Source organism: Zeus faber (assembly GCF_960531495.2).
Source record: "Zeus faber genome assembly, chromosome: 17".
Classification (NCBI taxonomy): domain Eukaryota; kingdom Metazoa; phylum Chordata; class Actinopteri; order Zeiformes; family Zeidae; genus Zeus; species Zeus faber.
Genome location: NC_137204.1, coordinates 21,900,678 through 21,928,294, shown reverse-complemented (window position 1 = coordinate 21,928,294; position 27,617 = coordinate 21,900,678). Strand labels below are relative to the sequence as shown.

The 27,617-nt window shown below is 44.2% G+C and overlaps 1 protein-coding gene across 1 annotated transcript; it reads right to left on the bottom strand.

Moving 5' to 3' along the window:
* Positions 1 to 223: 223 nt before the first annotated feature.
* On the bottom strand, positions 224 to 26,776 carry npdc1a (neural proliferation, differentiation and control, 1a). The gene is made up of 9 exons (XM_080018041.1): positions 26,607 to 26,776; positions 14,276 to 14,425; positions 5,653 to 5,760; positions 5,297 to 5,470; positions 4,089 to 4,155; positions 3,502 to 3,592; positions 2,904 to 2,983; positions 1,558 to 1,657; positions 224 to 1,414 (listed from the first exon to the last, which is right to left on the bottom strand). The coding sequence occupies exons 1-9, from the start codon at positions 26,710 to 26,712 to the stop codon at positions 1,343 to 1,345; spliced, it is 948 nt and encodes a 315-aa protein (XP_079874167.1). The 5' UTR covers positions 26,713 to 26,776; the 3' UTR covers positions 224 to 1,342.
* Positions 26,777 to 27,617: the final 841 nt, after the last annotated feature.

Below are 27,617 nucleotides of genomic sequence, written 5' to 3'. Positions count from 1 at the left end.
TCTTCATACTTGCAGAACAACAGTAAAGGGTGTATGAATGTATTAGAAGGAGACAAATATTTACATAGAACAATGTATATACAATACAAATACACACCACAACAAATATATATTTTTTAAAATACTTCTATCTTCTTATTAAAATGCCCTTTTTTCAGCACAATAAATGAACTTTGATTACCATGAGAGGAATATGACACAGTCGTTTGTACTTGTGGTAAAAAGTTTTATTTCATTGCTCTGTTCTGCATGTACAAATATCTAAAAAAGTGAAGAAGTTCACTCTCCTTATGTACATGCCACAGCACTAGGGTTTACTTGGAAATAGACGGGGGAGGTTTTAGCGAGAAGAAAGAAGAAATACTACATAGTGATATTCACCGCCTATACATCCTTCGGGTTAGGTCGCCGAGATGATCCCTCGAGCGTTTCTACGTCACTTTCCCATGCCTCCGAGCAAACCGCCGTGATGTAAACACACCAAACTCCAACCATGCAATGGACATCATCAGTTACATCATTCATTATATGTGTATATATATTAATATCTTTAAAATCTATATTTGCACTTTATATAGCAACAATTCAGAATTTGCAACACCGACTAACATATCAGGTGCAAGGCTCCGCCGGATTGTGGAGTTTCTGCACAGCGTTTTTCGAGGAGGTATTACAGATATATATGTGTGTGTGTGTGTGTGTGTGTGTGTGTGTGTGTTTCTCTACTGATATCTGTTTAGTTAAATAACCTTTGGAAGGGTCACATGTTGATCCCGCCGGCTTGTATTTTGTTAAGAATGCGGTGGAGCTACAAGCCTCGCATGACAATGGAAGAGGGAGGCACCTGTCCTGTAACATATTGAGAGAGACTGTGTGTGTGTGTGTGTGTGTGTGTATCGTACACAGAAAGTGTGAGTGCTGTAAATAAAGTTGTGTTTCTCGTTCTATCGCACTCGAAATGAGACTTTGGGAAACGGCTGAAAGGACGAAGAACAGCGATAGGAGGAAAAGGAGGGAAAGACGTGATAAAGACCACATCTTTAAATTGGACAAAACGGTGGAAGAAGCAACGCATCAGGGATGACACTGAACACGTTAATATATTTAAACGGAGGAATGCTTCAAAATGAAAAAAAAACAAAACACACACACACCAAAATTACCAAGGAGATTGATATCTCAAAGTGAAATAATGAAAACAAAACTGAGAGAACCGGGAGTATTGATTGAGAAAGAAAAAGAAAATTCAAGAATTCCATCCATTCACTCCCGGGCCTTTCCCATGATCCTCCAGCCAGCGGACGCACCCAGAGTGAGTGTGTGTGTGTGTGTGTGTGTGTGTTCACTTGTGATTCCCCTGGTAATAAAGAGTGGAGTCGTCAAACAGCGGGTTCTTCACCTCCATCTCTCCTGTCTGTCAACCAGGAGGAAAAACAAATCTCGCGTCAAAACACCGAAATGAAGCGTTTGTGCTTTCTTGCTTTTGAGTGTGTTTGCGTGTGTGTGTGTGTGTGTGTGTGTGACATGAACGTCTGCGCCGTTTCCGTGGCAACCCACCGGCGCCAGTCCTGGACACTCGTACACGGTGAAGTCTCCTCCCACCTCCTCCTCGTCCGACGTCACCTCCGAGTCGGGGACTTTCTGCTCCGGCTTGGGTCTGAGTGAAGGTTGGAGGTAAAAAGACCTGGATTAGTACCCACGACGCTATGACTGGGTGATTTCTCTTTCCTTAATTCACCTCCTTTTCTGGTTTTTATCTGAGCCTGGAATCAGAGGAGGAAGGAGCCATGGAAATCCTTACTTGACTTCTCAGTCACTAGAATACAAGCACGAGTAGCAGCAGTTGTATCTATCCGTCCGTCTATCTATCTATCTATCTATCTATATATATCTGTCTATCTGTCTGTATATATGTCTGTCTCTCTGTCTATCTATATGTCTGTCTATCTATCTGTCTGTCTGTCTATCTATCTATCTGCCTGTCTATCTATCTCTCTATCTATATATATATGTCTGTCTGTCTGTCTGTCTATCTATCTGCCTATCTATCATCTATCTATCCGTCTTCTGTCTATCTACCTATCTGTCTATCTACCTGTCTGTCTACCTGTATGTCTACCTGTCTGTGTACCTGTATGTCTATCTGTCTGTCTGTCTGTCTGTCTATAGTTTACTTCTAATACCCTGTGTGTTTAGGGGAAACAGTGTTTTTGACGTGTCATGGGATACAACCCATTTTGTAATTAATGTAAAAATGCAAAAAACAATGAATGAATTATTATTTTATTATTTTTATTTTGTACACACAATATTGGTGATTGCATCGAGCATATAATCAGAGGCACAGAAATGCCCCTTTAAAGTCTGTTAAGAGGGCATAATGTTGTGTGATTTTTAATTATATTATTAATATTATTATTAATATTATTATTAATGTTAAAATATTGACTTTGTACTTGTTATCAAAATTGAAAACAGCAAAGTGCAATATGTTGTTAGAAAATAACAAATAATAAATCAAAGTACTGGATGTAATAATAGTAGATATAACTAGTTACTTTCCTCCTCCGCCTGTAATTCCGCTCATACTTAAGTATTCATAATGGGATGTAATCGACTAGGTTACTTTTAGGACATCGGGTGGTTGCAGAGTGCTCGGTCTAGGATGCACTTTAAACATTATTGAAAAGTATTTCACCACTTTTCACCACAGAGGTTTGGTTGGAACGTGTGTGGAGTGGGTGTGACCAAGAGAGAGGTCAACTGTGTGGAAGAAACGTGAGAAATAAGAAGTGGTTTCAGAGAAAGAGAAAAGAGTATTCGAGAGAGAGAGAGAGAGAGAGAGAGAGAGAGAGAGAGAGAGAGAGAGGAGGGAGATGAGGCGGAACAAAGGAGAAACTCACTTTCCCATTGAAATCATTTGTTGCTTCTGATGCTGGTAGTGATACATCTGAGCACTTTGGGCCAGAGTTTTGTCACCCAGCTGAGGGAGAGAACAGAAAGCAGACAGGGAGTCATGAGTCATCATGCAAGACAATAGAAACACACAGATGCAGGACTGGTAGGACAGGAACGCTCGCTTGGAAACCCCCCCCTGTTGGGAAATGCATGCAAATGAACTGGATTTCACTTTTCGTTACTTTTATTTATTCTTTTTTTTTTTTGGCCGTATTATTTTTTCTTTCCATTTGTATTTCATATTGCTCCTTGTCGGCCACTTTCGTGTATGTTGTGTTGGAAAATGATCATTCTTTAAAGGTAAAAAGAGACAATAACATTAAAAAGAAAAAGATATGAGCTAGAATCGGGAAAATGGTCAGGGGTCTAGTAAAATGTGTGTGCTGGCTAAAACTCAATTTGACACCAGTATGGTCCTTTAAATTAATGGATAAAAATAAAATATTACAATAATAAAAATAAAAATACAAATAAAAAAATAATGATTACAAAAAAACAATAATAAAAACAACTAGTAGTAGTGTGGCTCAACATTTATCTCACCGAGATAGTATTTGCGGTGGCGGGGGGCATGCCCGCCCCTTTGAATGCAGGGTAGTCGACTTTCTGAGTTGAGCGTGAATCCTTCTGGAACCTGTAGGGGGCGCAATGAAACTGAGTCTTTGACAGCGCTGAGCTCCTTGTGGCAGTGAAACATCTGGAGTGTGGTTGGGAGATTAAATGTAGTGGTACAAGTTTCGTTTTTTATTTTCTTTATTTTTCGTGGGAGAAATCAAGCCAGGCAGGGGGCTTAAGCATTAAATAATAACCACTACCCGTGATATATTAAAGTTAAAGTGTGTTCTTTTTATGCGGTTTATAATGAATGCACCGCTATTTTCATTTACCCGAAGTAAATATCCCACGGATCAAAACATCGAATTCAGGAGAGTTCAGTAACCTTCAGACTTTTCAGACAAATGATCCGAAAATTCAAGATTCACAGGAGGCTTGGGTTTTCTGCTGAAACGGCGCTTCCTTAACGTGCCCCCAGACCATTTTTGTTTGACGCGGGAACAAAATCTGCGTACAAAAATCACCGCGAAGAAGCCATTACCCTCGAGTGAGGATTTGAGTGGATCATCTCTTACCTGATAAAGCAGACGGCTGCCAGGACCAGAGCCACCGTGCCCACGGAGATGCACAGGGTGATCAGCACTGCAGACACGTGTGCGCACACACACAAGCACACGCACACGCACACACACACACACACACACACACACACACACACACCATAAAGAATGACGGGCAATTAGTCGAGGCCGTCGCAAATTCGAGGGGGGTGGGTGTGACCTGACCTATTTATTGTGGAAACCAAAGTGTAAGTGTGCTACAGTTGAACGGAATCATTCAAATGCGTTAATGAGCGTGAAGACACCATAACGTCTCCCGAGGCCTCCGCCGACACATCGCAGGGGAATCAAACTAGGCCGGATGACACGCCACTTAAAAGAGAGAGAACGCCCGAATTTGGTAAAAAAAAAAAAAAAAAAAAGAGAGAGCGCGCGAGGGAGAGAGAGAGAGAGAGAGAGAGAGAGCGAGAAAGAGAGAGCGAGAGAGAGAGACAGGGAAAATACACGATAGATAACGTGGCAATTATTCGTAAGAATTCTCAAATTCCCAGCATCCTTCTTGCCCCTGCACTGGGAGTTATCCAGCACCAAATGCAGCGCAGCTTCACGGTGGTGTAACGCGAGGCGGGTGAAGTCACATCATTTGGTGAATTTAATGATTATGTGGAGCATGACTTTCAGGAAACCCATTGGTTTGTTTTTTTATTTTATTTTTTTCTTACTATTTTTATTGCTATTTTCTACTATTATTATTATTATTATTATTATTATTTATTATTATTATTTTTTTTTTCAAAATATTTACTATATTTAGTTTGAGGTGTATGACGTGTTGAATTGTCATAGTTGGAGTGAATAGGAACACTGCATAGCGGGGATGACACTCAATTTAGGAGGAAGGTCTGATTGACAGGTCATATAGACCAACTGCAATGGATTCAATTGATTCTAGTTGCACACTTAATACCTAACAGTGAATATTGTAATTAAAATATGAAAAATAATATATATATACACTGTACAAAGGTACATTTCACAATATCCTAATTCCCAAAACCTTTGGGGTTTTTTTCCCCCCGAAAAAAGGGGCACGGAGAGTGTGTGTGTGTGTGTGTGTGTCATCAACGCAGTGTTCCCGTGCAGTATCTAAAGGTTAAAAATGTCTATGTAATATGTTCAAAAAATGGGTTAAAATCCCACGCGGTGCGCAACAGCGTACTCACAGATAATGAGAGTGTCGTTCCTGGAGGTCGGCGCCGCGATGGGGCCCGCTCGGCCCACGGCCCCCGTGGCCCTTGGCTGGGGAGTCGGAGGGCCGGGGGTGGGGGCGGGCGAGATGTCGGTGGAGTTTGCCGAGATCTCCTTCAAGGGACGGCTTCTCTGCTTTGTCTCCGGAGCTTTAAAGTGGAGGGAGTGAGAGAGAGAGAGAGAGAGAGAGAGAGATTAGGATAAAAATAAAAATGTGGGAATAAAAAAAGTCATATGTCACATATCATTAAACACCCCCATGCTACATCAAAATTCAAAACACAAATTTCGGGCAAATCTGCTTTTCCCAAACAGGAGTTGAACTTCTCACCTTGCGTTCTGGATTGTTTTGGGACGACGGCTGCCACTTGCTGCTTTTCGACAACAGAGTGCAGGAAGTCTATCTCCTGATCCACCTCTGGGTAGGACATCACGTTGCCTGGAAGAAACACATAAAATATTGAAGATAAATTTGTTGTTATTTTTTTTTAAAATGTATTTATTTTTTTAAACCACCATGCAACCCCCCCTACCGGCGTTCTACAAATTAAAACATAATGAGAAAATAAAATGTGCAAATCAGACGACAGATAGGTCATTGTGACGGACAACCGATCAGTCAATCACCACCGCCGGCCGCCATTGATAAACATGCCCCATCTGGTACTTTTGGGGATACAGACTGCCCGCAGTAGCTGTGACCAATCACAGAGCCCCGCTGCCAATTATCATGACAAAATGGAGAACAGCATTCCATCCTAAAATCTGTTGACAGCTAAATAGCCGCCCACCGAGATGGCCAAAAGGACAACTCACTGGCGTGGCCGGCATCGTGCCACCCTCACCAGCGCAGTGTAAGTACAACGGTTGGGTTCGACCGCTGTCACGACCAGGACATTTAAGTCAACTTATAATGTGCAAATAAATGTGATTCCCAATTTAACATTTTTTTTGTTAATGTTATGCCTCTATCATGGTAGAAGCCTGTACCGGTGACACTACGGTGCATGTCTACTACGGTAAAAAGGAGCCGCCTGTTGGTGTTGAACAGAGAGATATGAGGACGTGAGGAGACATTTTATCGGCTGCATTTCATTCCTGATGCTGGTTTAAAACTCCCTCGTCATTTTCTAACGGCAACATATGATCTTAGAATGGCAATCCACTCAGGTGGTTATGTAATAACTGCCGGTTTTGACGGAAGGAGAAGATGATATGAAAAGCTACGGTTGACCAGTCTTGCCGGTGCCTCAAGAGATAAGTATGTAAATGAAAAAAAAAGGGAAAGTCTGGATACCAATGGGATTTTAAGGACAAATATTTAAAAACAGCCTCTTCAACTGTTAGATGTCATTAACACGCTGCTTGATTTTAATATTCTTGGGGGTATTTGTATTTGTTCAAATTATATAAAATAAAAAAATTTAAATGAAAAATAAATATGCAATTTTCTTGAACCAATGTTTGTGGAATTTATGAATATAAATTATAATTATAATATATAATGTATAATTTCTTAACTAATAACTTGAGTTTCAGTCAAATTTACATGCACGCTCAGATGCACTTTGGAGTGTGTGTGTGTTTCAGGGTCGTGTTCCCGGTGTGACGAACGGGGAGTGTGCCAGTGTGTGTTGTTTGTTTGGGCCACGGTAAAAAAGGCAGACAATAGGAAAGTGTTGTTTAACAGTCCCCCTTGGCCAGACAGCGCCGCATTCCTGGAGGTTGGCCCTGGTTTCCAGGGTTACCGGCGTTCATGGTGTGTGTGTGGCCCTGGGAGGAAGCACCGCAGGGGGGCCAGCAGCAATCACCCCCTACACCCCACCAATCACACACACACACACACACACACACACACACACACACACACACACACACACACACACACACACACACACACACACACACACACACACACACACACACACACACACACCCCACCCCCCAAAAGACCCTCATCCTACACATTCAATGGCCCCTGGAGCCTGCTGCTAATGGAGGTGATCAATGTCCCTTCTATATATCAAATACTGGATTTTTTTTTTGTACAAAAAAAAATCAGCCTATCAAAAAAAATCAATGATCTTCCCATTCCATTATAGATCTATAACCCCATTCCTCATTTATACCTATGTATAAAAATATACCTATATTGATACCATCACCAAGTACTAGTAACCATGCTGCCAATGAGTCCGTGCCATAACCCTTTAGTTCATCTTCTGCAGAGAACACATTTAGTGTATTCTGTGTATGTTATTACATTTTCTTTTTTTTAATGGTCAATTTTTATGCTCCTTGTCTGTGTGTCTGGGAACTCATGGTGCTGACTCTAACCAGAACAAGTTCCTTGTGTGTGAAAATGTAGTTGGCCGAATAAACGGATCCCGATGAAAATACAGTTCCATGTCTTCAAAAGGTTTTAAGCACAACACGACACCTGGCGCACAGACGTACACACCATCTGAACCCAGAACATCCGGACATCGACCACGCGCATCCTGCATTCCTGTTATTCCTGTTATTCCTGCAAGCGTTGTCTTATCATAGATGAGCTTCACCTCCATAGATGCGACACCAACCACCATTCAACTCCTCACTCAAGTCAACGCCTTCATGAAACCTCTCCCGTCGGCTCTCTCTCTCGCTCTCTCTCTCTCCAGAGGAACGGCCATCTGGCCCCGTTAACGCGTGCGTGTATGATGTGCCGCCACGTTCACTCCCCGCTCAGTGGCCCCGCAGCAGGTGTCTTGCGGAGGCGGGTCACGCCATCTGCACTTCGCAGGTGGCCCGAGCCGCTCCGCACATGCCGGCCCGCGGCGAGCGCGAGGTGAGAGCGCTGATGCCGAGCCCAGTGCCTCTACCTTCACATCAGACGACGGCAAAGGACGTGGGAGAGTAAGACGGCGGAAGTGTTTTAAAGTGGTCATCCGCGAGATGATTTGGTTAGAAGAAATTGCATGATTGATATTTGTCCCAAATTAATTTAGTGAGAATTAAAAAAACGCACAAAGAAAAAAAACAGTCATTCAATGGGTTTGTATGTGTGTGTGTGTGTGTGTGTGTGTGTGTGTGTGTGTGTGTGTTCATCTCGTATGAGTCGTCAGCAGCAGCAGTTTGTCGCGCTGACTAAGCACGCACACCTCTCCATGTTTAACAGTTTTGTCACTAGTTTGATAATGACCTTAAACCCCCTGAGAGGCACCCAGGGGGCTCCTGGGGACAACAAACAAACACTAAATACCTCAACAGGGACCACGGCTCACGCACACACACACACACACACACACACACACACACACACACACACACACACACACACACACACACACACACACACACACACACACACACACACACACACACACACACACACACACACACACACACACACACACACACAACCTGGGCCGTTCTCCTTTTCACCACTTAAAAACCACTCACAAACCACTTCTTCCTCCCCCAACCATGCCACACACACACACACACTTCCTCCCCAAATCCCCCCTGCTGTTGATTCTGCTCTGATGAAGAGTAAAAGAGTCAAAGAAAGAAAGAAATATCAGGGAATAGAATCAAGAATAGAAGAAATCTCCTTCCTTTTAAGTTTGTATTTGATGCACCTTTAATTCTTTTTTTTTTTTTTCCTTTTTTTGCTAAATTCTTTTCATATGTTCTTGCTCTCATTCTATTCAATACAAAACACTTTTTTTGATGTAGATCTGGCGCAGTAAAAGCAGGCAAACTCAATGTTGCGTGACCCCGAACTGTGGATTCAGAATTGATTTATTGTAATCAATATTTGAGCAGATTCCTGACACATTGACCGTGTACAACCATAATATAGTGTATAAAAAAAACAAGTTCCCAACAGTTATTTATGGTGCTCATTTTAGACTCGGGGCGCTCTCCTGCCCCCATGTGGACACTTTGTGAGCGAGGGTCAACTGTCCCACCACCAAAGACGCAGACGATGGCTACCGTGCATTTGCTGTGTGGAACTAAAGTCCACAGGGAAAACATCCATGTTCATTTGAATTAGAAAGTCTGCTCTGATTAGCTTGACAAACAGACCACTCAAATGTGTCCCCCCCCCCAGCCCCTTGTCTAATAATAGTATGTTTGTTGTTTTGGTTTTGTATACACGGCCATCTATTGCAATAATGCAACTTCCCCACAACGAGTAATTAAATATAATCTTATCCATTTCTATTCTAAATGAAAAATGACCACGTCACCATTACCACATAATTCTGCACTCACCCACTGCTATTAAAATACTAATAACCCTAAAAATGACAACAACATGAATCATCTATTTTGGAATTAACTAAAAAACGTAATGTAATACCCAAATGGTCAGGATTTTATATTATATTTTATTATACGCATCACTTGTCAAGGTGAACACCAGTATTTAATTAAATGATGATGTTTAATTTAACGATGGGAGATTATTTAATCGCTCTATAAATTCAAGGTTAATTTTAAAAACAAACATCTAAAGCATCTTGAATGTAATGAACAAGAAAATGAACTAGGATCACCATGAAGGCCGGCATACTTATATCACCAGACTGTATGCGATTGGTCACATACCCTCTATCATGGGAATTATATACGTTATGATACATAATTCATCTCTCTCTCTCCCCCCTCCTCCTCCTCCTCCTCCTCCCCCTCCTCCCTCCCTCCCTCCCTCCCTTTCCCTCTCCCTGCTTCTATGATCGTTGCTTTTCTCAAAGGCCCAAGGCCGCCCCACACTTTCATATACAAATTCCTTTCAGGTGCCTGACTGTTCACAAACATTGATGTCGACTCGGCCCTTTTTTAGACCGATAGTGGCCTTACTACAGGTAATCAAATTCAGACATCATATGAGTTGTCAATGACACAAAATCCAGGCAGACAGAAAGGAAAAAACAGATTCTGGAAGGCACAGAGGGATGGCCCTACCTTTGTATACAGTAGACCTACAGTAACTTTGCCCGTCTGTTTGTCCTCCCAGCGGACAAGGAACACGGCTTCCAGGCACAAAATGTTTACCGACGGGAGTGTTCACCTCTATGTCAAACACAAGCTATCGCACAGGAACAATGAAAAGTGGCTCCCATGACTTGTTCGGCAGGTTTGTTCTGTACGCGTTTACTAAATATATTTGGATTCTACATTCCCCGGTGAAATCGTGATCGTGTGCTTCGGGGAAAAAAAATGCTCAGGAAAGGATTTTCAGAGCGAGAGATAGAAGACGTGGAGGATGTGGGGGTGACTAAGGAGTCGGAAGAAGATGTGTGTAAAGGTGAAAAAAAAAATGCTCCCCCGCGCGCACAAACACACACACACACACACACACACACATATACACACAGTATGTGTGTGTGTGTGCGCGTGGAGGGGCATTTTTAGAGACTTCCAGGTCATGAAACACAGACACAGACCCACATGTTGAGCTATGGATCAAGTAATTTGTCTTTGCTAAAGTGGGCGGGCATCTTCATATTTGGTGCAGGGACGGTCATGGCTGAATGGAGCCGACCATGTAACAGCAAGGAAGACACGTGCACAAGTATGTACAGTGTATGCAGACCCTGCGGAAGGAGAATGCATCTTACAGTAAAAGAAGAATGCATCATACTGCAGAAGAAGAATGCATCATACTGCAGAAAAAGAATGTATCTTACAGTAAAAGAAGAATGCATCTTACAGTAGAAGAAGAATGCATGATACTGCAGAAGAAGACTGCATCTTACAGCAGAAGAAGACTGCATCTTACAGTGGAAGAAGAATGCATCTTACAGGAGAAGAAGAATGCCTCTTACAGCAGAAGAAGACTGCATCTTACAGCAGAAGAAGACTGCATCTTACAGTGGAAGAAGAATGCATCTTACAGGAGAAGAAGAATGCATCTTACAGCAGAAGAAGAAGAATGCATCTTACTGCAGAAGAAGAATGCATCTTACAGCAGAAGAAGTGAATGCATCTTACTGCAGAAGACTCCTTATTCATTGTCCGATCTTGATTGATTTTTTTGATCAAAAGCTCGGTCGGATAAAGTGTAAGATTTCCTCTCCTTGCGTGAGAAATTGAAAGAAGGAAAATGAACGGGTGTGTTCTTAGTTTTTGTGTCGACTCTTTTAATGTATCACAAACAACGATGATCATAGATGTTTCGTTTAATAAGACGTAGGTGTCCCGATTTGATCTGCGCACACACACACACACACACACACACACACACACACACACACACACACACACACACACACACACACACACACACACACACACACACACACACACACACACACACACACACACACACAACTCCGTCTTCAAAACTGACTGTTAACCGCTGTGTGTGTGTGGGGTTATTTTTGTGAAAACTCCCATCCAGTTTGAGGAATCTATCCGCGACCTGCAGGGCTCGTGCGTAGTGAAGCGCCGGTGTGGGAAATAAAATACATAATTCCGTCTGAATTATCGTCTTCTTTCTGCCGCGGTTTCTGAAACATCTTTTTTTTTTTTTTTTTTTTTAAATCGGAAGAGACTTTATTCCCTCAGCAGGGCTCAGTGTTTCCTCATTGAATTATAGATATTGCTTTATAAGTGGATAAAGAAAGGCATGTTGAGATCAACTGGCTATCTGTATTAAACCAGGAGAGCGGAGTCGGTAAAAGATATATAATATACAGTCTGTTTGACGGGCAGTGAGATATAAGGAGGATAAAAGATGAGACGCAGTGATTCAGTGAGGTTGGAAATGTAGAAAAATCCATTAACAAATGGTTGAGAAATGAGTGGAAAATCACTATTCGACGGGAAGCGCTTCCGATTTAAACAGACAAGAGCCGTACAGGAGCTTTCTTTGTTATTCCGCCTTGACAAAACAAAATGGAAGTGAGAGAAACTGAAATAAATCGGTCGATTTTTTTTCCTTACTTGTGCGTATTGGTGTGCATGAGATAAAGAGAAAGGGAGAGAAAGGGAGTGAGCCAGACAGACTGGGTATGAAAGCTGGATCAGTATGTTCTGTTGATCTGTCATGGGCTTATGTAACCACTTTAGGGAGCTTAACCAAGGCAATGGTCCCCTTCATTTACGACAGCACGCGTGCGTGCACACACACACACACACACACACACACACACACACACACACACACACACACACACACACACACACACACACACACACACACACACACACACACACACACACACACACACACACACACACACACACTATAACTCAATATGTAGGTCTGTTCTTCAGGCACAGAATCATATTGAGGCAAATGCAGAAAACACATCATAGGTCCTAAGAGTTTGAGACCGCCTGTCTGAGACTGAGAAATAGAAATCTGGGAACAAACCTCACTCACCATCTTACTTCCAAATGCTAAAAGATCTTACCCCTACCCTCTGCCTCGACACACAAAATGAGCAATTTGTCACTCCGAGAGCGAAACTGACAAAACGTCTTGTGGCGCAGGATATAGTGAATTATGAATCACATAGTTAATAAATACCAATAAACGTCGTCATAAACGTCATCACGGTGCCTTTACCGTACCTCCATCTCTCTGACACATACGCCAAACGCTCGCATAAAATCTACGTATACAGCGTGACTCAACTTGCCATGGGTGTCTTCTAAATCTGAAAAAAACGATAAAAGTTTAATATTCTCAACCCGACTGGCTTTCTGACCGATTAGAGTTAGGACCAGGCATCTGGAATGAGAGATGGAGAGGGAGGGCAGAGATGCAAAGGGAGAAAGGGTGGCGTGTCATCTGGTTGATTAAAGCTAAAAAATCCATGAGCAGGGGCTGTTTCTGTGCACGAGAGAGAGAGAAAGAGAGAGAGAGAGAGAGAGAGAGAGGGAGAGAGAGAGAGAGAGAGAGAGAGAGAGAGCATCAGGGGCAGAGGCTTGGCGGGATTAAAGAGACCAGAGGATCAGGTCGCACCACACCACCGCTCTCACAAAAAGAAGAGATTGGATGGGGTGAGAGAGAGAAGGAGAGAGCGGAGAGAGCAGAGAAGGAGAGAAGGAGATAGGAGAGAAGGAGAGAGGAGAGAGGAGAGAAGGAGAGAGGAGAGAAGGAGAAATGAGAGAAAAACAGGGAGAGAAGGAGAGAGGAGAGAAGGAGAGGGGAAAGAAGGAGAGAGAAGAGAAGGAAGGAGAGAGGAAAGATGGAGAGAGGAGATAAGGAGAGAGGAGAGAAGGAGAGAGGAGAGAAGGAGAGAATGAGAGAGGAGAGAGGGAGAGAAGGAGAGAGGGAGAGAAGGAGATAGGAGAGAAGGAAGAAGGAGAGAGGAAAGAAGGAGAGAGGAGAGGAGAGAGGAGAGAAGGAGAGGAGAGAAGGAGAGAGGAGAGAGTAGAAAAGGAAATAGGAGAGACGGAGCGAAGGAGAGGGAAGGAGATAGGAGAGAAGGAGAGAAGGAGAGAAGGAGAGAAGAGAGAAGGGCGACAACACGTCAACACGCAAGGAGAGGGATAGAGAACCGCAAAGGGCGGACCCGACGAGAGGCGGAACAAAGACACAAACAGACGCAGGACAAATGGACAAACGGGGAAATGAAGGAGGACAGACGGTGGGACGGGAGGGCAGTGGTTGCGAGGGTGAGGGGGTTATTTTGGCAGAAGTTGTTGTCGTTGGACTGGGGTCATACATGACCAAAATGAACATGAACACTTATTCAAATGAAAAGCCCAAATAGACGTAATGGGAGGGTTTTTTTTATTTTCAAGGCCAACTTAATTGGCAGATTAAGGACATTCTGGAAAAATAAATTACCTTTCAAACATAATGACTCACACACGGAGTAGTCCCGCTTGATCGCCTGAGCGATTTTTGGTTTTAATTGGAGTGAACACGTGTTGTTATTGCGTGGAATTCACTGTGATTATTGTGATAATGAATCCCGCCCATGAAGCCATTTTTGGGGTCGTACCGTGGGGGCGGTGCCGACCCTTGACCACACAGCGTCCTTCCTGGTTTTCCACCAATGGGGTGAGACAGGGGCCGCAGTGGGCGGAGCCAGGCTTGCAGAAGTGCCGGCCCTCGCTGGCGCAGTCCAAACGTTGGGGGCACTTATGGCCGGCTGAGAGACAGAGAGGAGGGAGGGAGGAGAGAGAAAGAGTTTGATTAGTTGCCAGGACATTAAATAAATTGATTCATATTAGGACCGACTGATTTTTAGATTGAACTATTTAATCATACCAGGTAGCGCAATAATTAGATCGGAATCTTTCGTGTATTGCATTTGTGTATCTTATCTTAAGAAAAACAATTATCTTGCATTTCATTTAAATGAATTTGCTGTACGTTCTTGAGTTTATATTGTGAATTAAGTGTACATTCTATTTCCCCTTCATTGGGTTCACTATATATCTTATCTTATTTCAGTATGTATTTTCCAAGATGAAATTAAGACACTTTGTGATGTATAATTTTTTTTTGTGTAAGAGGATCTCGGTCTCGTATTTTCCAGGGCGTTTCAAATGCGGACACAGATATATTAGAGCGTCACACATTGCACCTCAAACCCACGTACTACAGAGACGGGAACCGACGCCTTTCTGGCGGCATCAAGTGGGTTGATGGTGCGAGACAAGCACCCTCGTCGACCTATTCGCATCGGAAAGCGGAACCGGGGCGAGGGCGGGGCCGCACATGCTTTCTGCGTCGGCGGCCGAGATGACGGAGCCCCGTTTCCCCGGGGTCGGAGCTCGTGTTTCAGGGACGTACGTCGGGTCCAGGGTCAAACCGTATTATACGAGAAAACAACCCTCCGTTTGGCGGCCGCCTGCCAAGACAACCTCTGGAGGACAACTCAAGCATATTCACACTGTTGGAAAGTTCGTGCACACCGTCCTGACGTGTGGTATATTTGACGATGTGCATGTGCTCTTCTGTCAAAATATTTTCTCAAGTAACTCGTGCTGCAACAAAGTTAAAACAAATATTATTAGGGAAGACAGCACAAATTATTCAGTTTTAATATAGAAGCCTAATCCAAACACACCCTCTTCCTTCAGTCAGGATGTCTTTTGTGACGCGCGCGCACACACACACACACACACACACACACACACACACACACACACACACACACACACACACACACACACACACACACACACACACACACACACACACACACACACACACACACACACACACACACACTATAACCTCAGACAAATACACACACGTTGTCATAAATAAATGGGTCATGACAGCACATGACGCGTTTCCCATGGCGGATAAAAGAGGGCAGGCAGGTAGAGCCCCGTGGCTCAGCGCAACATGCTCAAGATGAACTCACAGCAGGAAGTGAGAACGGCATAACAAGACGATATGACGTCAAGAGGAGAGAAAGAGCCTTTTTAGGAGGGAGGAAGTGTCCAGAGTGGTCGACGTGGCATAAGCAGGGTAATATTACTTACTAAGTGCCTGAGGTGCAGTTTGGGTTAAGGCTGTCACGTTCATGAAAAAGTAGTTGCAGGTTAATTTTCACACAAATAATTGCAATCGACAATTTCTTTTTGTTCATTTAATGCTACTACCACCCTATAATAGTGAAACAATGACGAAGAAGAGCCATATGAAAAGACACCTCATTCACATTCCATATTTTCGGCCCAAAAATATTGTGATATTTGATTCGGTCAAAATCGTCGTGGCCTGATGCGTCATCCTCGAGCGCAACCCGATGACGAGCAGCTACAGGAAGTGGGAGTGCGCACGGCGGTTTGAGGCCGCGTCTCCGATTTCAATCTGTGCGAGGAGAAGCATTTCCAGGCAGCGCGGAGAAAGACCCGGAGGCTTAATTTCCCTTGAACATAAGTAAAAGTAAAACGGGTTGATGACTTCGTGGGGGAAAAACACCGACGCCCTAATAATCCTCCATTAGATCCCTACCGCGGCGGGGAGGGGGCGTGAGCCGCGGATGAGAGTGGACGAGCGCGGCGGGTCGGGAGGATTGACGGGGGACTAAATGGGTCTGATTTGTCCGTGAGGAGACAAGAGATTGGGGATTAGAAAACCACTAAATATGGCATGTGTGTAGAGGGATAAGCACTTGATAAAAAAAAACCTCTTTGTTATAGATTAGATTTCAGGTGAAAAAAAAATCGCCGCAATATTCTTTATATATATATATATATATATATATATATATATGGTTAGTTAGTAAAGTACGACCGACTGCCGCTGTAATCGGATCCAATCCATAATAAACTGTTATATGTAAAATGTAGAAAAAAATAACAACAAAAGAAGACATTAACACTATCATAAATCAATACAATTTAGTGTGAATCGCCAACATAGGGCCGCTGCGACCTACGGAGGCGAACACGACCAGAGCCCCACGGCGCGCCACCGATTACGAGGCGCTGGAAAAGCGGCAGAGCAGCGCGTCTTGAGCTGTAATCTGAGACGTCTTGGGGTTTTTTTTGTTGTTGCCGATGCCTTTCTGCGTGCGTGGGAGAGAAGGTAAGGCGCACGGCGACGGGACGCGAGAGCGACTACGTAGGTGTGAGCCTATGCGACGCATCTGTTGCATATTCAACTCTTCCAACACAACTTGGGGAGGAAAAAAAAAATATAATAAAAATAAAATAAAATAAAAACAATTATAATAATTATATATATAATTATATATATAATACGTTCTCCCCACGCGCGCCAGCCTCCTTCGCGTCAGTCGCGTTACTCTCTCTCCGCCTGTTTATCTCCATCCTTGAGGTTGTTATCAGACCCCGTTATCTGCTTCTCAAGAATCGTTGTTTAGGAGTGTTTTCTTTTTTTTTTTTTAATAAAACTCCTTGAAATACTTCAGGCGCCCACAGAGAAATGTTGAGTAACACATTCTTTTATTCAGTTGGGACCACTACATTTTTATTTATTTTTATTTTTTAAAATCAGACCATGTCGATAAAATTCCACTGAAATATCAATTTATAATTTATGGTCTACGCCTCAAGCCTCATCTCAAGCTTTTTAATCCTCATACCAAAAGAAAAGTTGCAGCCAAATTATTCCGAAAAGTCCTTGTACCTTAAATGTATGTGTGTGAGTCCACGTACACGTGTGTGAAAGAGTGAAAAATAGTGTGGGTGTGGGAGTGGGAGTGGGAATGGGAGGAGGAGAAAGATAAACCGACATGCACACCTCTGTGTGTGCATGTGTGCTATGTAATAAATGTACAAGCTCTAAAATAGTACTGATTCCTATTCGGTATAGCCAAATTTTCCTCGGCCCGTCACGGTAAAGATGTCTCTGTAAATCCAGCCAAATCCTTTGACTTTGACTTTGCCGGAACCTCGACGTTCCGCTGCTTTCATCGGCCCTTCACTTCTAAACGGCGTCGTTGGGACGGACCGAGGGGGCGTGGTCAAGCTGATTCGGCCCGATTCGAGGCGGCCTGGGCAGGCCGCGGGGAAAAAGGGAGCAGCGCCACGCCCCTCGGCCCGCCATGGTCGCCAGGATGAGCCCAGGGCCGGAACGGAGTCAAGACCGAGTCTTTGGAGGCGGGGAGTCCCGACGCGAGCCCGGGAAACCCGAAGCTTCCCGAGACGGAGTCAAGTCTGAGGGGCGGGCTTGTCCATACTGTCGAAACCAAAAACTTCCAAGAAGCTGGAGTTGGCGAGTCCCACCGAGGACCAACGAGACCCGAGCTGGTAGACGGATAACTCTCGCTCCCTTCTTTCTCGGACGCTATTCCCAACACGCCGGATCCGTCATCGGAGCAGGGTCGTTCACCAACCCACCCGCCGGCAGCAGAGCCCCTTTCCACCGCACCTTGTGTCTCTTTAAAACACCTTCCCCTTCTTCTACCTCGCGTGTGAAAGAGAGAGAGAGAGAGAGAGAGAGAGAATAACCACGCGGCAACCAAGGAAACGTCCACGTCCCGGAATACGAGATAACTTCTCCCGCAGTTTATTACATTTCGTTGTTTTTTTTTTTGTTTTTTTTTTTTTAAATGGTTACGGGTTTAATTTTCCTTTTTTTTTTCTTTTATGCCGGCAACGATTTAAAACCACACAAATAAATAGGACGACACCGACGGCACAAACCCGCCCCTCACCGCCTCAAACCTATTCTATCCTCTGCACCCGGTGCCACGGCGCGTCTGCAGAAGGCACCAGCGCTGTGACAGTGTCTCTGCTCCACGTCTCCCTGCTTTTATTCTTCCCTTCATTCTCTCCGGCAGGCTCTCTAATGGGGTTTTTTTGTGTCTCCGGACACAGGACGGCGGGGGCAGCACAACTCTAATCACACCGGGGATCAAACCACTCACAGCTCGCTGCCACCTTGACCTGTCCTTATTATCACGCCAGTTTGGAGCCAAATCAGTTCCATGCCAATGCGGCAAATATATATATATATATATATATATATATATATATATATATATATATATATATATATATATGTGTATATATGTGCACTTATCCTTCTATGTTTACTTGATTTTTATTCTTTAATGCACTGCGTTAGCTTGGTTTTTTGCTTCTCTTTTTGCATTTTTTTTTTTTTTTATAAAATTATAATTTGATTTTCTTCCATTAATGATCCTTCAATGTGTTGGTCTAAAATGATGACCAATAACCCAAATTGAGCATAATATTGACTTAGTTCTATTAAATGCATGCTTTTGGTGTTTGCCATTTTATTACTACTATTATTACATTTATTTAAATTCTATTAATGTAAAGTTCAATGGGCGTCTTGTGTATGAAAAGGTGCTTTTAAAAGAATTATTATCATTCACACACATTTTGTATGTGTGCATTGTGAGTCTGTATTTGTGTATTGTGTTTATTTTTTGGATGCATCAACTTCTGAACTAACTCCTTGCCAAAATTAAATAGTTAAACCCTCTCTCCTCCATATGAAGAAGGGGCAGTGCCAAGTGGAGGAGGTGAGACCTGGGGCCACGGAGCCTCCCGTCTCTCTCTCTCCTCCATACGGAGAAGGGGCGCGCAAGGTGGAGGAGGAGAGACCTGGGGCCGCGGAGCTTCCTGTCGCTCCCTCCTCCTCGTCAACACCTCAAACACCCACAACGCTGAGGGTCAACACCGCATGGCTGCGTGGCTTCCCTCATGGAAGTTAATGTGCCGGAACCTATTGCTGCGCCCTCAGGGAGCGGGAAGATTATTCTTTGCGTACGCACCAACACACACACACACACACACACACACACACACACACACACACACACACACACACACACACACACACACACACACACACACACACACACACACACACACACACACACACACACACACACACACGTAATGGAAAAAACGGAAAGAGAAAAGAGAGAAGGGCCACGAGTCGGAATATGCACACATGCACATAATGACCACATACAGACGTCTAATTCTACTTCCTCGCACAGACGTGCAGCCTGGTCCAAATGTATTAATAAAGAACCATGGAAAAATGAGTCGAGTGAGAGAAAGCGAAATCTTCACAATTACAGAACCCCCATTCAATCCCTCAAAACATTTAATATACACGCGAACCGCAGACAGACAGCTATGTATAGTGGGACTGGACAATATGGCAGAATTCACACTCAAATTAAATTGCACAACATAGTGAACATTATGGATGTACACGTTCAGACGCTGACATCAGTAATGAGTATCTGACGCGTGTTAATAATAAAACCCCATCAGTTGAGTCGAGGAATTGATTTTTCGAGACACATTTACGTGTTCCAGTGTTCAATGCCAATTCAATAGACAGCTCTTCTGCAATGCCTATACATGTGTTATTACACCGTTATAGTCTTATAGTATGTGAGCGGCAGCCCGACCCACAGAATGCTCCCTCCTCCCCGCAGGACAAACAAAAGGTCTCGGTAGAAGACGCCGTAGGTGGCCTCGCCTCGACGTGCCTCCCACACGGCCCTGCCGCTAATTAGAGGACGGAGGTACAAAGCAATGAGCGCGGCAGAAAATAAAAAGGTTAAGGAGAGGAGCTGGGAGAAAGCGATACACTCAGACTTTGAATACTGGCAACGTGTGTGTGTGTGTGTGTGTGTGTGCGTGTATGACTAGTCCTTAAAAGTGAGAAACGACTTTGGCAACCATCTGCTGCCGCTGTGCACGATGAGGAGCTGGAAACACCAGCATTTTGATACGGCCCGGTGGCACAGCGGCCGCTCACGCACACGCACACACACACACACACACACACACACACACACACACACACACACACACACACACACAAAAGTCCATACGCCACGTACTGTGTACTGTGATGTGTGTACTGTGTCGTGTGTACTATGTACCTTGTGTCCTGTGTCATGTGTACTGTGTATTGTGTCGTGTGTGCTGTGTCGTGTGTACTGTGTCGTGTGTGTCGTGTGTACTATGTCGTGTGTGTACTGTGTACTGTGTGTCATGTGTACTGTGTCGTGTGTACTGTGTCGTGTGTGTACTGTGTCGTGTTTGTCGTTTGTACTGTGTCGTGTATGTTGTGTGTACTGTGTACTGTGTCGTGTGTGTCGTGTGTACTGTGTACTATGAAGGTTTACTGTGTCGCGTGGCGTCTACACTAAAAAAATGGTCATTGGGTCAACATAAAAATTGCTGAAATGATCCATTATCTCTATTTCCCAGGGTGTCCTCAACTTGAAACTGAGAAATTATGATGCACACGTTTAATTGAGGAAACTACCGCAAAAAAGTGTAAGTTCTTCAAATCAAAGCATTTTTCAAAGTTGATCCAATGACTCCCATCTAATAATGTTCTTTCAGTGTGCAGGTGCAGAGACGATGCGCGCACACACACACACACACACACACACACACACACACACACACACACACACACACACACACACACACACACACACACACACACACACACACACACACACACACACACTTTGTGTTTCAGAGAGCGAGAACGAGAGGGGGAGAGCGCGAGAGTGAGAGAGAGAGTACGACGGCCGGATCAGTATGCCAGATGGGTGCACGGGAGGAAATGGGCAGGCGGGAGAGGTCGTACTCTCCTATTGTTTGAGCTTCCTGCCCTTTGGATTGCACACAGGAAGTGAGCCAAACACTTCACATCAAGTGGCAACATGAGACTCTGTGCTGGTCCAGAGACGATCACGTCTGACTACAACTGGATGGAGTGTGTGTCTACGGTATGTCTATGGGTACCGTGGAATTAAGATATTGGAATCAGGAAAAAACGTAATATACGTGGTATGGGACTTTGTTTATTGTAATAAAGAGATGTAGTTAAATGCTGTCTTTAAGGCTGCATTACAGTAAAATAATGCAGTTTTCTGAACATCAGAGAGCGTTCCAGCTGAGCAATGCTTGGTTGGTCATAATACCTACAGTACCTGCTTAGTTATCATATCCACATCACTAACGATTGTTTCTCTTATGTTTCTTGTGTGTAAATATCTTATGAAAGCGCTAAAAGCCAACACCAAAAAAAATAAAACATTTAAAAACATATCTCCTTATGATATCAATATTCATTGCAATATATTGTGATGTTTGATTTTGGCAATATCGTCCGGCCCTCAGCATGAAGCGTTTCAAAGCATGCTGCTATCCATGCTGGCGGCCTCAAGTCTACAAACGCCAAAATGTACTTCGTTGTCCTTCAACGAGTGTGGCGGCACTCCCTGTGCCTTGCATCATCTTTTCCACGCAATTAGCGCGATAACGCTGCGGAAAGAGCCGCCGTATTGACTCAAGCTGTCCCCGTTCTCAGAAGGCGGACGGGTGCAGAAACAACCGATCGGTAAGTACCTGGAAACTCTCTCTTATCTGGCGGCCGCGGGGAGCCGCTTTGCCGCGTGGGTGTCTGTCAGTTTCCCATGAGCAACTTTTTTTTTTTTTTTTTTTTTTTAAACCCTCATTCACCATATTTGGGTCACACACACACACTTAAAAGAGCTGACAAACTACAGTAGTAGTTCAACAGGTAGAGAGAGAGAGATTGACAGGAAGGGAGAGGTAGAGTTACAGAGAGAGAGAGAGAGAGAGAGAGAGAGAGAGAGAGAGAAAGGGAGAGAGAGCCAGGTAGGAGGAAGTAAACAGGTAAATAGTCAAAGAATGTACGGAACAGATAGAGATGATCCTCCCAACAGCCCGTCACACTGATGTTTATTACCCATGATGGTTTTTAATGCCATAGTCAGCGAGACATAACAAAGGTTTGGGAATGTTCGCCCCGCCGCAGCAACGCCTTTTCTCCGTCCAATGCTTTTTCCTCATACTATTTACCGTCGTCTTTCCCCCTCCGGCTGGTTTCGGCCGTTCCGACTTTGTGGCGTCGATGTTAACAGGGCACCGGCATTCCTAACGAAACCAGCCTACGCAAGCTCCCGGGCACCTTCCTCCACCGGCACAGAAACATCAGTTTTTTCATTTTGATTCTGTCACGTCGCTAAAATCAGTCAAATTGAGCTCTTCGCAAATGTTGTTCACTCTAGACTGAAACGCTGTCGGGCTAGCCTGGGTTTGGTCGAGTGTCCCCAAATTTTCCTGAATCAATAACCTTTTTATTTTTCGTATTCAGGGCCGTCGCGGTCGGGGATTTATGGCCCGCGATTAATTGTCAAACAAATAATTGCAGCTCATGGTTTAATCGTGGTTTTTGTACATGTTATGACACTGTCATATAAGCCTGTAACAGTGTAACACACCCACCGTATGTAGAGTCTGTTGGTGCTGAACATCCTTATGTAAAAATCTATGCTCAAATGAACGCGATCAGATTCAGAAAAGCATTTCAGAGTTGCTATGGAGACGAGATCGCAGCTGATCTTCCCTGACCCCAATTTTTATTTTTTATTTTTTTTTCCCTCCTTTCAACTGAACTTGGACCTAAAGAGCTGCTGAAAGTTTAAAAGCCAATTACCACAACGGCATAAACGGAGCAGATCAATAATAACAAGAAAACCCCCCTCCCCCGGCGCCGTTACACAATCCGAGTGCGACGCCTTGGCTTCAATCGGTCTTCTCTCGCTCCCCGGAGACCGTCGGCGACATCCGTTTCCCTCGCAAAAAAAAAAAAAAAACGCGCCGGCTGCACGACAGGTCCATTTGCAACCAGACGCGCCGCTCCTTTCCTTTCAAGGAGCCGGTTTTTAATATATATATATATATATTTTTTTTTTAAGTACTTATGGGAAGCTTCGGCGGCGGGATCTGCGGGCGCCGGAGCTTCCCATAAGTACTTAAAAAAAATTTTATGAAAAATGCATTCGCCAGTTCAAGTGCTCTCCCATCACTAAAAAGTTCACCGTGTCTCATAATGACTCTTATTTAAATCGGGGAAGTTAAATAAATCGCAAACACGCCGGCCATCCAGGTGACTACGCATTCAAGGAATGTCGTGATGTGTCTTTTCCCTTGAAAACAAAACGCTGACAAATGATTTGTCTTTTAACTGGTACAGTATCGTGACGAGATCAACACTTTAAAGTGGTAACCCGTCAGACTGCCAGGAGAGGCGGAGACTCCGCCACCGACAAGGAAACTGCAAATAGAGGAGCGCATGCATAATGCAACTGCACTGAATGGCTGTTTCTTTCTTTCAAAAAAAATAAATAAAAATAAAAATAAAAGTGGCAGCTCCATATTGATCGTCCGTAAGTGGAACAAAACAAAACTGAAATGGAAATGAAGCCTGGCTCAGATTTCACAACAGGCCAGAGGCAGAATACAGATGCATGAATAGAGGCGTCAGGTCCGAGCGTGTGTAAGTGTCATTCCGGCCGATTTTCTCCCCGTGTGCACTCGCTTCCCACAATGAAGCGAATGAATAATCCCGCTTACAGAGCAGGCAGGTGCCGGCTGGTGTACAAAAAAAAAAAAACCCCAGAAAAACCCCATTGATTAGTGCATCTGTGTGTGAGAGAGAGAGAGAGAGAGAGAACCTGAGGGTGACCACGCATACAAACATCTTTGTTTGCTCCCGGATGTCTTACTGCCGAGGGGGGCGGTAAGCAGTGAATAAAAACGGAGAAAACAGTATTTCCGGCTGGAATGCCGACACATGGAGTTCTTGTGCTGCCAATTCAATTTCAAATATTTACATTTTAAATAAAATATCAAAATACAAACATGAAAATTTTACTTTACATCTCCGGCACCATGTCTTATGTGACCAACTGGACCCGGATCCTACGGGACTTCATTAGCCGTGCTCCTTTAACTCGTATCAGTCTGAGGAACATTGGGCTTTGGATTATTATCAAATACGGCGAGGTGGTGTCCCTGCTCGCCGAATAAACAGTCATATTTATGAGGCTCTCGAAGCCGATGACACGCTCACTGCATTATCTGAGACACGAGCAAACACTGCGAACCACCGATCAGGATGCGATGATTATACAGCAGTTCTACCCGTGATATAAAGATATACCTCTCATTTACAGATAGATATTTTAGACGACTCAATTCTCAGATCTGCTGCCAATCATTAACAAAAGTATGTTTTTTTTTTTCCTCGTAAAAAGTTAGACATCAATATTAAGGGCGACCAACACCAATATCCGATATGGATCCAGTAGCCAGCCACCAATCATGAATCACCGGTATAAAAAATTGAGACACGGATCCCCATCACCAATGTGACGTATTCGAGTCGATTTATTTTCTGACACACAGAACCATGTAATTTCCCTCTAATGGGGAAAATGCATTATATGTGAATCATTATGACCTAACGACTTCAATCTAATGGTCAACATCCTCCTCGGTGACAGTAATGGGATTGGAACAGTACTCAGCATTAGAATATCAATGTTTTGGAAGTTTTATTTGTCCATCCCCAAATGCGCTCTACCACAAATATTTTGTTGAGTAATTCACAATCATCAATCAGTCGCCGTATTTAAAAGAACTAGAATAACACAGGAACAAATTACCTTGGACGTGAGGTCAAATAAATGGGAGGACTCTGAATCACAGCGTCTAACATCACAAACTGCACGAACCCCAGACTGAACTACCGAGGATATTTATTTAAAAACAACAACAACAACAACAACAACAACATCGGAGCATGTTGTGATGGTATCGATTGGGCCTTGATTGGGTATTGATTCGGTATTGATTGGGTCCACAGTGAACGTAAAAGACACGCTCGTCATAAGCGTGTACACCAATCGATCGATCAAACGCGGATGATCAATACTTTGTCTGTGGCTTCGCACCGGCTGAGTTGGGATGCAACGTCGACATGACAACGGCTGACAGCAAGACCTTCTGCTGGAGGCAAGACGTGCATGTGATAAAGGAGGATTAAGGGGAACTATTTGCATACGGCCTTGCAAAATGCATGAAGTGCGTCGCAAACAACCAATGAACAAACAAACAAAAATGTCGTCCTTTCCGTCCTCGCAACACAGAACACCTGAATAACACAAAGACGAGGCAAAATAAATCCACCGAAAACAGTTGTCGTGCACGATCGCTTCCATGTGGTATTTTTTGAATTATCCATAAAATCATTATAAGGAGCTTTCCTTGGCTGTCCGCTGCCCAAAGGGGCTTGTTCTAATCCCACATCAACTGCTGCCAACAGCCATCATCCGCTGTGTTGCTTTCTTTCTATTCATATATCCTCATAACTGAATCCACTGCCACCGCATTCAAAATAAGTTAAATCCAGAACTGTCCACTGTCTTTTCGGTGTTGCTTCACATTCTTGCTGGACACACCAGTTCAACCAGACCAGAGCTCCCACCGAGCTGGAGGCAGCCACCCCCGCACCCTGACGCCCCCGACACCCCGCGGTGAGGCTGCGTGGGACAGCAGCAAGCGAGACGGGGAAGTAATAATAAAAGAAATACAAACATTTGAAAAAAAAAAAAACAACAAAAAAAAAAAAACACCCTTTCCAATTTTTTTTTCAAGTTTATAAGTTAATAAACAATACACCTGACAATAAACGAAAAAGCAGTAAAAGAGGGAATAGCCATATCAACAATTCTAAATGTAAAGCAGGAAATTATATATCTATACGTAAATATACTGGAATGCATAATATGATGTATAAATATAATTTCAATGTGTTTACAAGGTTTTTATTTTTTTTTTAACAAAACATGAACCCAAGCAGAGGTCTTTAATTAAACATAAAAATGAAATAAACTTATATTGAGTTGAAAAATGAGGGTGGTGTGTATACACATACATACATACATATATATATATATATATATATATATATATATATATATATATATATATATATATATAAAAACACATATTTACCTGGAAGGCTAGCGCAGACGTTGACGAGCAGGACGCACAGCAGCGCCCCGGCGAGTCGCGTCGAGGCCCCGCGCGGCGCTCCGCTCGGCGGGCTGTCGAGCGGCATCCTTCGAGCGGGCGTGCGGACGGAGAAGCAGAACCGGCGGCGGAGGAGCGAGCGGGGCTCGTCATTCCCCCATGCCCCCCACCCCCCGCCTGCGCCCTCCCCGCGTTACCGCGCCGAGGTGGAAGGAGCCGCGAGAATCCGGGACAGGCTGCGGGGGATGAACGTCTCGGCAGGTGTGTGTGTGTGTGTGTGTGTGTGTGTGTGTCTGGGCCGGGGGAGGAGAGGAGAGGAGAGGGAGGCTGCAGGCGTCTCCCGGTCTGTTCGGTCACTAATCCCCCCGCGACGGACGGAGCTAAAGATAGCGGCGCTCGGCTCCGGGCGAGGGGGCGGAACCCAAGGGAGAGCGGGGCGGAGGACGCAGGCTGCCGACGTCATCGCGCAGGGCAGGTGCGCGCGCGCGTAGGTCCAGTGACGTTCCACGCGTCGCGTCGCGTCGCGTCGCGTCGCACACGTCGCGTCGTTGTTTTGCGCGTCTGAGTGACTGGGGGAGAACTTCCTGTCCGCCCCCCCCCCCCCTTGTAAACGAAAACAAATCACAAATCACAAAAAAAATGTCGTTTTTTAAATTTTTTAGATCGTTATCATTCCATCATAATTGATCCTTTTTTTGTTGTTGTTGTTGTTGTTGTTGTTGTTGGCTGCCATATGTTGAAGTGACAGCGCATTCCCGGCCGATCGGGATCTCGGGCGGCGAAAAGCTGCCACGGTGAGGTTTTAGAAAGCGGCGTAGCCAGTTGTGGCCGGTGAACCGTGGACGGGGGAGGACGTTCGCATGATAAAAAAAAAAAAAAAAAAAAAGAGACGCATCCCGGGAGAGTGACCGAGGGAGTGTCCCCGTTTACGCCAGGCGCTTTTTTTTTCTGTTGCTTATTGTTCAGTTCAATGAGGAAACGGAGTAAAACAAA